Below are 14,350 nucleotides of genomic sequence, written 5' to 3' on the forward strand. Positions count from 1 at the left end.
TTATTTGGGTGTAATGTATTCTGACAGTGCTGCAGTAATTTAAAAGTCCTTGTTAAGGGTTAAGCATACTATGAGAACACATTAAATATAAGTTGTTCAATTTTTACTCAGAATGTATGCTTAATTGTGTATAAATTATTTATTTATTTATTTATTTATTTATGAGACTTATATACCGCTTTAAGTGCAAGCATTCTCTAAGCGGTGTACACCAGTAAGCAATGTATATATATATATTTACATTGCCCCCAACAATCTGGGTCCTCATTTTACCTACCTCGGAAGGATGGAAGCCTGAGTCAACCTTGAGCCGGTGAGATTTGAACCGCTGACCTGCTGAACATAGTCAGCTAAAGTGGCCTGCAGTACTGCACTCTAACTGCTGCACCATCTCGGCTCTTTTTTATAGTTCGTAAATAATGATTTACAACAATACAGGAACCCTACCAACATGTCCTATACTGGGTTTCAAACTCATTGCAGCAGGCATCTCTTCTCTTATACTGATAAAAAGCCAAACTTGTAGATAGATAAATAAGCTTAATTTGCAGCAAAACACTTCCATTTCAATTCCAGGTGTGTGCGCGCATGTAAGTAAGTTTCAGGGAAGGGGAGAACACGTTTCATAGTCCTATTTCTACTGATCCTCATTCATAGAACGTATTCTCTTCCCATAGACCATCCCGTGAGGATCATACACTCCAATGACGAAGAGAGCCACGCCTATCAGGTTGCAGAACATGTAGAATTGTCCTGTGAGCTTTCTCGTCCTGATGGCCCTGTACATTGGTACAAGGATGGAGAAGAGGTGGAAGAAAATGAAAGGCTCCTGCTGGAGAGTGAGGGACCCCACCGTCGGCTGGTCATTCCTTCAGTTCAAGTACAAGATTCTGGGGAGTTTGTGTGTGATGCAGGTGGTGATTCGGCATTCTTCAACATTACCGTCACAGGCAAGAGAATTATTTTATCTTACTGAGCAAAGGCCATCTTCATGTTCTTTCATTTCTTCCCCTGCCAAGTACCTTCTGGGGGGATTGGCTTACAGCTCTTAGAATTTACACTTCACAGAAACAAAATTTGTGTTTGGTTGGGAGTTATGGAAATTAAAGTCTAGTGCATCTAGAGGGCCCTGGGTGATGTGAGCTGCTGCACACCAAGTTGTTTCAAAGGCTCCATGGGTGCATTTTGGTCCGAAGAAGAGCTGAATTGGTCCCTGGTTCACTTATACAGTGCCGTGTTTCTGATGAATGATTAAACAGAAGCACATAGGGACTTTGTAAATGAGCAGAACAGTTGTGCTTTCCATGTTCAGTTCTTAGCTTCAGGTAATTGGTGGTCACTCAGAGATATAATGACTATGAATGTAGGACTTGCACAGTAAGCTATTCTGCGTCATAAAACAGCCTATCTTCCACTGGTTATCTAATCCTTCCACAAGACTGTTTATGTTAGGTGCCCTGCCCGTCACAACAACCCTTGTCAATTAATATCACAAACTGATTATGCCTTGTGAAAAGCAATTCTTCCCTTTGTTTTCTCAAGCCTCCTGGTTCCTAATGGTTTCAGAGAGTGAGCTTCATTTTTTACGTTATGGGAAGGGGTGAATATTTTCTCTAATATTTTATCTCCCTTTCCGCTTCGCACAAAACAACTTTCAGAATACAAACATTGCCCTGGTGCACCAATTCCTCTTTCCTCCTGGGTTTTGTTCTGGTGCTTTCTACTCAACTACAAAGGATTGCAAGCAGGTTTCCCCCCCCCCCAGGTATTTTGGACTACTGTTCTCATTAACCTTTATCAGTACGGCTATGGATCAGGAATTGTGGGAACCGCTTTGAAAAAAAATATCTGGAAGGCACTGGATAGTCTTCCACCAGTGGGAGCCATTTTCTCTAATCTATAGGTCCAGAGTGGCTCTGAAACTCATTCTGGTTTCTCTATCTCCCTTGCTACTGCAGAACCACTTGTGCAAAGTGTGCAGTCCAATGCAGAGGCTGTTCATGCTTATCAGACCTCGGACCGTGTGGTGCTGACCTGCGAGCTGTCATGCCCCAATGCCTCTGTCCAATGGTACAAAGATGGGGAGGAATTAGAAGAAGATGAAGACTTGCTGTTTGAGAGTGAAGGACCCCACCGACGACTCATCCTTCCTTTAGCGCAAGTGCAAGATACTGGCGAGTTTGTGTGTGATGCAGGTGGTGACTCTGCTTTCTTCAATGTTACAGTTGTAGGTCAGTAATGTACCATGAACTGTCCTTTAGGCCAGAGATCCCCAACCTTTGGGGCACCAGGGACTGGTTCCGTGGAGAGAGTTTTTTCCACAGACCGGTGGGTGTGTGGTTTTGTATTCTGCCTGCATCTCACGCATGGGGCTTTGCTTGTTTTGTGGACCAGTTGGTGGCATGCCGTGGCCCGGCACTGGTCCATGGACCGAGGGTTGGGGACCCCTGCTTTAGATCCATTATGATAAATTAAATATATTTGCTTTGAGTTACACTGGAAGCTTGGTTCTGATCTGCCATTCAAAGGAAACAATGCCAAGCTAAACATAACCAGTTCTCAACTTATAACCACCATGGAGACCAGAATTTCCATTGTACAGCAAGGTGGTTGTTAACTGAGTCACACCAATCTTACTACCTTTTCTCCCCATGGTTCTTAAGCGAATCACTTACGGTTGCTAAGCTAATAACACAATTGTTAAGTGAATCTGGCTTTCCCTCCTTGACTTTGCATGTTGGAAGCTGGGTGGGAAGGCTACAAATGGTGATCACTGATCACATTACCTGGGGACAGTGCAACCGTCATAAATACATGCCAGGTGCCAAGCACCCGAATATTGATCAGGTAATCATGATCCTAAGTGTGAAAAATGGTCATGTTACTTTTTTTCAGTCTCATTGTATTTTCAAACCATCACTAAATACAGAAACAGGTAGTCGAGGATTACCTGTATCTATCCATATACTTTTTTTTTTTGAGGGAATGGGAGGAGAGGCAGAATAATCAACCATTCTCATCTGCTGAAGACATGTATGAAAAGTGCTGCAGCAAGAATAAAAGGGATAGATTCAGATTTCTATTAATTATGCCTCTAAAGAAGGGGAGAGCAACAGGAACAGCAAAGGCCTGGGATATTAACAGGAGGAATTAAATAGTCCAAAGAGAGGTTCTGAGGCTAGTAAGACAATTGCTTACACAACCCCAGTAAGAATCCTGAAGTGATGTTTTGATGTTTGCACTTCAAGTTGCCAAAAACAGCTTCCCTCACCTCACTTCCCTCTCCCATTTCTCCCTTACCTCATACTGCCTGACACGATACCATGTCCTTCTGCTATGAAATCCTGTTCTCAGGAATACATATTTAAAAAGCAACTATTTTTAAATGCAGAACCTGTTAGCTGTAATTGAATAGTCTTAGTAAGGATGGCAATTCTATCTTGGGAAGCCATACATGAAAAAAAAAAAAAAGAATCCAGAAAGGCAGAAAGCTATGCATGGAGAATGTCTGCCTGTCCATAAGAAGGAAAGTGTTACAGCACTGCCAGGAGAAAAAAAGATTAGTCTGTTGGTGCCCTAGCTGGTGTAGTGAATGAGGAAGATGACCTTGGTGGAGATACAGCATGCAGGAATTATTATCTAGGCAAAAAGGAGCTGAAATATTTGTTTAAGTTCAGAGTAACTGTATCACATTTGGTAGTAGCTCAAACAAAGACCTCCCTAATTCACTGAACTACAACAAGGAGGAAGTACAGCACAATCGGACTTGCACAATTCTTTTATTATAGCCGTTCGCAATGAAAACACTTTTAGCCTTCCTGGGGAGTTAATTTCCTGGCTGGTTCTCCTTAGTGAGGCTGACAGCTGGGTAGATTGCATAGTCCCAGCCTCCACTGAGATTGATGATTGCATTTATAGCCTCCTGTATTTTGCCATGTTCAAGGTGGTATATATGAGGGTTTCCCTTAACGTTTTCTCTATAACAACAACTCAGTGAGGTAGATTGAAGTGAAAGAAACAGACTAACCCAAAGCCATCCAGGGAATTCAGTGGCTGAGTGGAGACCTGAATCTGCATTTCCTCCATTCAGATCTTTAAAAAAAAAAAAAAGAAACTTTATAATAATTATCAGAATAGCACTGGCACTCTTGGTTCCCCTCCTGGGGCTCCTGGTTCCCTTGCAACTTGTTTAGATCAGGGGTCCCCCACCCCCGGGGAACCTAGTTGGAACTGGGCTGCATGAATGGCAAGATTGGCGTGCATGCATGCAGCTTGACTTGCATGAGTGTCAGGCCTGCGCACATGCATGCACAGCTCGACTTGCACAAGTCCAGCTGCATGCTCATAAGCATGCCCGCCAGCCTGTTGCTTGCACAAATGAAGCTCTGTGCACGTGCGCCCCGGCCTGCTGCTCATGCAGCCCGGTTACCCTCTCCCCCCCCCCCCGCTGGGCCACCAAGCCACAAAGGTTGGAGACTGCTGGTTTAAATGGTTCTGCTTTTTACCTATTCTTTGGAGTAAAAGGTAAAGGAGCCCCTGTGGATTTTACTCCCCTAGTTGTTGCTGACTCTAGGGGATGGTGCTCATCTCCATTTCAAGGCCATTGAGCCAGTGCAGTTCGAAGACATTTCCATGGTCATGTGGCCAGCATGACATTACGGAGGCTGCTATCTTCCCACCAAAGTGGTACCTATTCATCTACTTGCATTTGCATGCTTTTGAACTGCTAGATTGGCAGGAGCGGGAGCGAGGACAGGAGTTGACTCCATCATGTGGCACTCAGGTCTTGAACTCAGGCTGCTGGCTTTCCAGCAGACAAGCCCAGCATCTTAATCCATGAGCCACCACACTACCCCATTCTTTGGAATGCAAAGTATATATTGCATTGCATCTGCATATGTGGTTCTTGTAAAATAAGGATAACTTTAAGGAGTGGATGCCTAAACCTGCTTCTTTCCTGTTCCGTCCACATTGTTTTTGCTCTGTCACGATTTCTGAATCACAAGCAGGGCTAGCACAGTCCTGAGCTTTAAATTGCTTTAAGAGACCTTCAAGCTATAGAGCAGAATCAAAATACTTTCAATAAAATAGCAGTTAACTGTGATCCTCTCATGAGTCATCCAAGAATCTGAGACAGAGAGAGCTGGAAATATTTACATGATATTTACTGAGAAATTTAAATGAAAGAACAATGTGTAATTGAACATGTATTGGAAGATAAAGAGATATTCATGAGAAAAGAAAATTAAGAAATATGAAAATAGCCGAAAGGAATACAATTTGTACATATTGTATTTCTTGCCATATCTTTGTGGCCTCGGAGAGACTGAAAATTTTAAATTAAGAGCCTGTCCTTCCAATGTTTCACTATAACATCAGATTTATGCACAACAGGGGCCTGGTATCATTCTCCATAGTTATGGCACACGCAAGGGCCTGGCTGAGGCTTTCTTGTGTCAATGGGGGTGGTGTGGTAATGCAACGTCTTCATCAGACTCACACATGAGCTTTCAGAGACCAGCACCAGCTGCCCATTTACACAGTGGGGTGGCAGCTTTACTCCCAAGTCTGTTATCAAGGAAGAGCCCAGTTCCAAATGCTTGAATCCCCTTAAGTCTCTGAAGGTCAAAGCAATGGAGACATTTCTTGTTCAACATCCCACCCAATCATTACAAAGGTGCATTTTTCTCTAAAATCTTCCCTCCATCTCCCAGTTGCCAAGCTGTGTGGGGAACATTGGCCTTTCAGGCTTAGTGGGTTGAATAGAATGGGAAATGGATGGAAAGATTTGACTAAAGGTCATATCCTTGAAAGTGCACATCCTCCGGCACTAAATAAAAACAAAACCCCAAAGTTTTCTTCATCTGTGGTCTCTAGTTCCTATGTCTGAGTAATTGTGCCTTGATTCAGCTTCCTATGCCAAGTCTTAGTTGGAGGAATTGGAAGGTGTTTTATTTCCCATAAGCAAGCCAAATTTTTGCTGCTTGCTTTCCAGGGGCCACACTCCTGCTCTATTGTGGTCTAGTTATATATCCAAACACAACTTACGGGCCAAGGTAATCTCTAAATGAACTTGCCCAGTTTTGTGACTGTGCAGCGTTAACATATTTACTCAACTGGCTCAAATCTAAATAAAAGTACTCAGACTGAAGACATATAGAAAAATAAGTATTGGTGTCCACAGCAGGCATTCTTTATAATGAACAAATTATTAGTACAACTAGGGCTTTAGTTTATTGCAAAGAAGAAAGGTAAATTCTGAATATGTTCAGCAGATGCAAAAAAGGATCTCATAGAAGTAGTTGGTTTCCAGCAAGGATTCACTAATAATTATCAGGGAAGAAGAGTTTAGATCTTTAGATATTCAAGGAAGGCAAAATGTCTGGCCAGCTGGCTAATCTCTGGGAAGTGCTTGCCTGGTTGTCTGTTTAAAAAATTGGAAAGGGACATAGAAAGGAGATTTAAAATCCTGGAAACTAATCAAGGTATTAGGTTTACTTCCTATGGGATTCCATTTCTTCCAAAGCTCTCAGCTGAGACGGGGGATGTTCTGGAAACATTAATAGGAGCAGTGGGGATTGCTGATGGATGATGTCTTTATCTTCCAACACAAACTTTGTGCAGCCTGAAGTTTTTAACGATTGTCAACAGATGTACTTCTCTCTCTCTCAAATTTATAAAGAGCATATCTTGAAAAATGTATAGCTGTAATAAAGGTTGAGAGGAAAATAAAAACTAATGATAAAATAAGTCCTTTCCTAGTGAATATTCATCAGAGAGGAGAATTACAACACACATAAGAGTGATTGTAGCCAGATCTAAATTAAATTATTTTTTTGCATACTGCTCTGTGTAGCAATTCTTTATTCAATACCCATTTGATTGCATATTATGTTTTCATTTTAGCTTCTCAGTAAAGTTAATTTATACTTCTTTGTCTGTCAGATTCACGAGTTTTCCAAGAAGCTCCTCATGGAGGAACTGAGATTAGTTTTGGATCTTTTCCAAGATACAATTCACAGAAAACTTTTGGTTCAACATTATAAATTGCTGTAACATGAGCTACATCCCACTCAACTGTTCTTCTAGTATAAATTGTACTCATTGAGAAGGAGAAAGGGAGGAGGAAGGTGGAAGTAACAGGCATTTGGAGGAAGTTTTATTTGCCTATTTTATATATATTAGCATCCAGTTGTCAACCAGAGATATCAAGCAGTCTGCATGGAGGCCACAACACCTTGGAGGGAGCATAACTCACTGTGTGTTCACTGCTAGGATTTTGTTCTGAAATCTGAGAATTAGAAAAATACTGCATTCATAAATATGGGCAAAGAATGTTGAATGAATGCATTAAACTCACTGGTGCAAATTCAGATTTGCAGATCAAATATGGCATGGCCAATAATCAGATATGGCATGGCAGTTATAATTCAGCAATATGGTGGAAACCACAGATTTCCCATTCTTGCTGTATAATGTTGGAGCATCTTTTAACAATGGAGGGAAGTCTATTAGCACATTTTTGCTTAAAAAAAAAAAACCACGTTGAGCAAATCTGTCTAATTCACTCAGACATCACAGACCACAGATTCTTTGCCCATTCACAGTGTATCTCTTCAGCTCCCAAGGTACATATCTCTCCAGTGCCAGAAGCTCAGTGCTTCCAGACTATCCTGGCTGGGATGCCACTCCTTCTAGAGTGCCAAGTATCCACGTCTGATGCCTCTGTCCAGTGGCTCAAAGATGGAGATCCTGTGCTGATGGATGAAAATAGTCTCATTGTCAAATCAGAGGGCTGCCTTAGGACGCTTTTGATTCATTCAGCCTGCCCCCTGGACTCAGGAACCTACACATGTTGCACAGCTGATGAGACAGTGGACTTCACTGTGACTGTGGAAGGTGAGTAGAGACAAAGAAATGAAATAATATGCATGAATAAAAGAATAGCTCTGATACTCCCAAGTGAAGAGGCAGCATCTTGGATTACTGCTGAGTCTCTTCTGCCCATCACCAACTTAGGTCCTGGACTAAATTTTTCTCCTTAGTATTGGTCTCACATCTGCTTCTTCTGTTGTTCCGTTACCTTCTCACCATTTTATTGCAGCTGATCCCTAAAGATTATTTCTGTTTATTGCTAGGCTGCATTACACCAATTTTGTCAAGCAATCATCAGAATCTCTGCTTTTCACTTATACCTAGCACATGTGGGGTGCAGTGGGGACTGATTCACCCTCTCCTTGTTATATCAGAATTAGTTAATTTCTTTTGCATGGTAACATTTCCTCCTAAACTCCACTAACCTAGCTCATTTGGGAAATGTGATATTCTATGCTGTCATGGACTTTCCTTTTGCAGAGGTCCCTGTTCGTGTTGTTCAGTCCACTGCATATGCAAGTCACATCTACCAGGCCTCAGAGCGTGTGGTGCTATCTTGTGAACTGTCTTGCCCAGATGTTGCAGTTTGCTGGTATAAAGATGGGAAGGAGGTGGTGGAAAACAATGGTTTCTTGCTGGAAAATGAAGGATTCCATCATTGTCTGGTCATCCCTGCTGCCCAGAAACACGATACAGGACAGTATAGGTGTGACGCTGCTGGAAATTCCATATTTTTCAATGTCACCATCACCGGTAAGGAATTCTCTGGGAATTTATCCTACTGCATATATTTTGTATTCAAATAAATAGCACCAACCCCATTTGACTTTGCAATTGTGGGCTGTTTCCTCTTTATACTTCCAGAAGGTGCTCATATCTTGATGAGAGGAAGCCACATCTGGAAAATTTTGATTCCAGCATTTTTGGTTGTTCTTTTGTTTCCCAGAATACTGTTAATTGGAGCACCTTCAAATAGGAAATGGGAAAGGACAATCCTGTCCTTTAGTGTGGGATCTTGATGGCAGTTTGGGCTGAAATTGGAAGGAAGTAAATGCCATAATCATCATTAAACACTATGACATATATTTAAATCCAGATACTGCGGGAACTATTTCTTTTAAAGAAAAGTGCAGTGAGGGAAGGCAATTATTAGTCGCGAAGCAATGGCTGGAATGTTCTTAGTGCTTCCTCCATGTTTCATTTTTCTGCTGACATTCTGCACCCCATCAACACATTCCCTTGCACTGTTCCTAAAATCTAGCAAGAGGCGAAGTGTATAGTGCTAGATAGTGGCAATATAAATAATAAAATAATAAATTGGAAGGGGCATTTCTCTAAGTACATCTCTCCCAAAAGTTGCTCCTCTTCATTTATTATTTTGAGTTAAGCTAAATTTATATTATCGCGCATCCTGCAAAAGGAACTCCAATATGAATTATTTAAATGCATGTACAGTATGTATGGTTTGCTCTTTGGCACAGCAAGGTGGCCTCCTATATATTCATGCAGTATGTTTGTCTACCAGAGCCTCTGGTGCAGATTTTGCAGCCAGCTGAACGTTCACTGGAGAAGCAGGTGCAGGAATTTGACTGCCTAGAGTTGAGCTGTATAGTGTCCATTCCTGATGCTCCCGTGCGTTGGTTCAAAGATGGCCTGGAGGTGGATGAGACACACAACCTGTTGCTTCAGGCAGAAGGTGCAGAATGTCGTCTGGTGATCTTGAGGACAAGTGTGGAAGATGCTGGGGAATACATCTGTGAGACCAAGGATGAATCTGTTTCCTTTGATGTCACGGTTTCAGGTGAGCTCTCCGGCCCTGATTCTGCAGTTGTTAAATTAATAAATAATCCAAAACTTAACCTGACCCAGCACTATAAATTATAAAACCATCAAATCTGCAAAAGCCTACCTTAATTTAGCTAATCTATAAATGCACTCTTTGTGTCCTCCCACTCCTGAATCTGGGTCTATACTCCTGCTTCTACATTTACCCCAGTATGGAATGTCTTTTCACAGCTATAGCAATGCCCATAAACTCCTGCAAATTGTATTAACAACAGGACTGAGCTTAGTGTTACTAAAATTATGGAGTTTCCCCTGCTCTTTTTAAGAAACTTACTTTCTGGTTGCATGCAATCAAATATAGAATAAATATTACGCCATTCGTATCCAAACCTTGCCTTTTATCAGTTATGATGGGTGGGGTGGGGTGGAGGAGAATAAGGAAAATTGAATGCAAGGAAAGGTTAACTGAGGTCAGAAACAATTAGCAACTGTGACAGCCAAGTATGAAAGTAACTTATATAATTGGACATTCGGGCCTTATTGAATTTTGCTTAGAATACATCTCTCCCCTTAATTTAAACTTATTATTTGGCTGCACAAGTAATAATAGGTTTTGGGATAAATGCTGCAAGTATAATACTGACTACATCTGGGTCAAGCGATGGGAATTTATTTCCTAGAGTGGCCAATCAGATATCCTAAGAAAGCCACACAGCAAGACGGGAAAGCGGCAGTAACTAATTGCTGCCCAGATTCTATAGTTTCTGGTGTTGGAAATGGGATATAATGAACAACTTCCTTCTTGAATTGATTAATTAAGCCTTCTGAATTAGGACAGGTCACTACATTTCATGGAAAATAATTCTGTAGCATAACCAGGCAGATATAAAGAAATGCTTCATTCTGTCATTCTGAATAGTCTTCTCTTCAGCTTCATTAGATGATTCTGTAATCCAATAGTGACAGAGACTTATCTACCTTCCCCACACCATGCATACATTTTACAAATTTTATCATGCTTTCTTTCCTGGCTTTTTGCCTAAAATAATAAAAATAAGGAAGATATCAAAGTTAGAATCTTTTCTGCCTAAACAGATAAGCAAAATTGCTGTGAAAACAAATCTTGCTGCTATAAAAAGCAAAGGCAGAAAAGATTGCTATTAAACGTATGCATGTATTGCATATATTTACAGTGTAATTGATTTGTTCTGAAATTGGCCACTGTAGAGCCAACTATTCTTGGAGAATCCCCATTGACTAAAATTTCTTTAAATTTTAAAACAGTACTGAGACACTCAGGTTTGCTATGTAATATATGAGATTTTGCTTGTTGAAGCTTTGACTAAAGCATAGGGCTGGAATGCTTTGCTGAATGCTTGCCCCCAAATAACAGTAAATGCAGAATCTTGAAGATGCTTGGTAAATAGCAACATTTTGCATACAGTAGTATTTATCTTCACTATTCTATAGAGTGGGCAACATATATAGAATTAGCATGTGGATCAGAGAAAAAAGCTTGTGTATAAACTGCTAATGTGAAGATGCAGCATAAACATCTAATGTCATACCTGGTTTTATGAATAGAGCTGCAGGGAAAGGATTGCAAAATAGTGCTTTAAGATAACAGAAGCTCTTTAAAATGGGATTTTAATTATTAGTAGCAAGCCAGGGTGACCTAATTTGGGGAAATTGAGCCAAACTACACACATAGAATTATTGGCTAGAGTGGGGAATAAAATACCTTGGAAGAGGAGATATTTCAACTTGAGGGCATTTTTATTTTTACATAGGATATATAGGATACTTCATATATAAAGATACACAGAAAGCACACAAACAGAGCAGCTGCAATTAATCACAGCAGAAAGAAGGAACCTTTAAAAATTCCTTTCCGCTTCTTCAGAAATTCTCCTCTTGCTAATTTCCTCTCTATAGAGAAAAATAACAAGATAGAGAGGAATCCTTGAAGCACCTACGTCAACACCATTTTAGGTGGAAGGGAGGATCAATTTTCAGAGTGTTTTTCCAAAAGACAGAAATAACATCGATTGTCTTCCAAGCTGAGAGCAAAATGGAAAAGGGAATGGTCACAATTTACCTATACAAAAGATGGATCCCAGTCTCTCCAAGGCTTCCCCTCTCTCTTCCCAAAATTCAAGGTTTTCTTGCTGCAAAGGTATTCTCTGACCTATAAACGTTTGCAGTTTTTCCCAGCAACAGCAATGTTGCCTGTGGCCTCTTCAAACCTGGGCTACCTGCCCTCTCCTTCCAGAGCCCCCTGTGAAGATCTTGCAGCCGCGCAGGACTCCCTCTGTCCTGAGGGCCTCACCGGGGGAGACGGTGACTCTGGCCTGTATGCTCTCCCATGGGAATGCGCCTGTCCACTGGGTTAAGGACGGTGTCACAATAGAGGCCAACAGCGGCCTCATCCTGGAGGAAGAGGGTGCCCGGCGGTGTTTGGCCATCCCTGCAGCTGGCCCAGAGCATTCTGGGAAATACATCTGCCACACTGCTGATGATACCGTGACCTTCACCGTCCAGGTGTCTGGTGAGTGCAGCATTCAGGGAAGTTGGTAGTGCTAGGGAAAGGAGCTGAGAGCATACTACGGGGGGTGGGTGGTTGTTGGGAGAATTTGTCTAACATGGGTTGAATTATTTAGATATACTATTCTGTGTTGGTTCTTAGCCTCTTTTCTCAATGAGTAGATATTCCAAAGCACCACTATACAGATCTTGAGCAAAATTGCCCCAGAGCTTCTGAAAAGCAAAGGTCTATCCAATCTCCAGAGTTGGCATACTGGATATAAATATAATTTATCTTCTAATTCAAAGAAAGTGTTCTTTGATATGCAGGAGAGGCAGAAAGCATTACCTCCGACCCCTAATTGTCCAAAGAAGCTAATATTTCTAGGTCTGCAATTGTTTGGTGACAGACTGTATAATGAGGATTGGTATGAACACCATTCGTGAAGCCATCTTGCTGCAGGCATTTCAGTGGCCCTCAGTATTGACTTCCGTTAGCCAGGAGAGGATTATTGGCTATTCTGTTTGCATTCTCTTTGAGTTTTCTGTGTGTGTCATTACAGTGTGTCCTACCACTTTTATGTGCATCATGAATTAACAAGCAACCTTTGCCTTTTTGTGCATACCATACCGCCAGGCTAATGAGGCATATGTAAGATGCTAGCAAACGTAGAGTGTACATGGCAGCAAAATCTGTCAGAGTGTGACAGCACAGCAAAATTGCATTAAGGGCTTTTCCCTTAGCTCGGCTGAATGAAATATTGACTAGGAGCTGGGAAATGTTAAAGGCAGCCTCTTTAGGCCATACACATAGGGCGAACTTTCTGGAAAACAAATTTTATCTGTCTCTGAAGTGAGGAAGAAAGAGAACGCAAATAGATCTTCCAAAACTGGTGAGGGTGGAGATTTTAGAAATTTGCATTGCATCAATGCTGGTTTGTGGACAACGTAGTGATATTAATGGGGGAGGCTGAGGCCCAAGGAGCAAGGAAAAAGCAGCATCTGGAAATGTTTTATATTTTCAAAAATACACAGTTTATAAAAGTATGGTTGGACCAGATAAAAACTTTCCGAGGTCCTTAGCCAAGAGTGTGGCAGATGGAAGGAATCTGAACTTTCCCATGGCCAGATATTATATTGAGAATAGGAGGAAATTTAACCCATTTTCTAATCTGCAAAGTGCATCTCATTCACTTGCAAATTCTGGTTTTAGGATTCTTGTAGGCTTTTTATGGTACATAAAAATGCTTAGTTCAACTTTGTCTGGTAGATGCAGGAGATGAGAGGTGGCTTTATCTGTTAAAGTACAAAGCTTTATCGTACATTCCTTTGAAATTAAATTTTTAGTTTGGTAAACTTTCTAGGAATTCTGAGGATAGCATAGTCACATGTGGTCCACTCTCCCTTCTGATTAAAATCCATCCTTATAATGTAGTATTGTATATTTATTAAATGCCATTATTGGTACTTGGACAGCTGGCATCAGATTGCTATTTTCCTACACAATGTCACACAACTGACGTTTTCCTGCCTCTTGGCTGCTTCTGAGGAATCTTTGGCTAAAGAAAGAGCTGGGATACCCAAAGAGTTGGCTAAGTGAAATAAATTCATTTTCTGGCAATTTCTTTTACTTGAGCATGCCTATGCTTTCTTGAGAGAGAAAATTGGATTTCCTCCCCTGTGTACAGTTTTATTTAGAGAAAGTATTATTAATAGAATAGCTGTGTTTTTTTTTAATGGAGATCTTTGATAAAAGCTCCTGTATTTTTAAACTGGGGTATGTACAGCATTGATTCAGAGTTTCTGCAGAATGTAGCTTTTGGTGTCAAAAATCTTTTGTAGGTCAGGGCCTGCCCTACAATTGGGCTAAGTAAGACGGTTTTCTTGAGCAGTGCAATTTAATTGTCACGAAAGCACAGCTGGTCTACTTACTGTTGTATTAGTTTGGGTTCTTAGACACAGTGCCAGAGTAACTTGAACAACTTTGTTTTGTACACACCTTGATTTGAGAGGCTGGCATGAGCAATATTCTTCTTTAGATAGCAAAACATCTGGGATTAATCTGTTACATTTCCGTACATCGCTTTAAATAGCAGTATGTAAGAAGCATATAAGAAGAGTAATGGAAAATACTTTGAGAAAGTGATCCTTGTTTCAAGAGAATGAC

The 14,350-nt window shown here is 41.0% G+C and overlaps 1 protein-coding gene across 6 annotated transcripts in view; it reads left to right on the forward strand.

The window, feature by feature from the left end:
* The window catches only part of OBSL1 (obscurin like cytoskeletal adaptor 1), a 76,480-nt gene that overhangs the window by 29,080 nt on the left and 33,050 nt on the right, over positions 1 to 14,350 (forward strand). For 3 of the 6 annotated variants that reach the window (XM_039354396.1, XM_039354397.1, XM_039354402.1), the window contains 6 exons: positions 678 to 950; positions 1,959 to 2,231; positions 7,621 to 7,899; positions 8,356 to 8,628; positions 9,401 to 9,676; positions 11,933 to 12,208. In XM_039354396.1, the coding sequence (XP_039210330.1) occupies positions 678 to 950; positions 1,959 to 2,231; positions 7,621 to 7,899; positions 8,356 to 8,628; positions 9,401 to 9,676; positions 11,933 to 12,208 (1,650 nt within the window). The remainder of the gene's footprint in view (positions 1 to 677; positions 951 to 1,958; positions 2,232 to 7,620; positions 7,900 to 8,355; positions 8,629 to 9,400; positions 9,677 to 11,932; positions 12,209 to 14,350) is intronic. The other 3 variants (XM_039354398.1, XM_039354400.1, XM_039354401.1) reach the window with 1 other exon arrangement.

The sequence above is a fragment of the Crotalus tigris genome, unplaced genomic scaffold (assembly GCF_016545835.1).
Source record: "Crotalus tigris isolate CLP2741 ecotype Arizona unplaced genomic scaffold, ASM1654583v1 scf7180000018550.1270297659:1495590, whole genome shotgun sequence".
Classification (NCBI taxonomy): domain Eukaryota; kingdom Metazoa; phylum Chordata; class Lepidosauria; order Squamata; family Viperidae; genus Crotalus; species Crotalus tigris.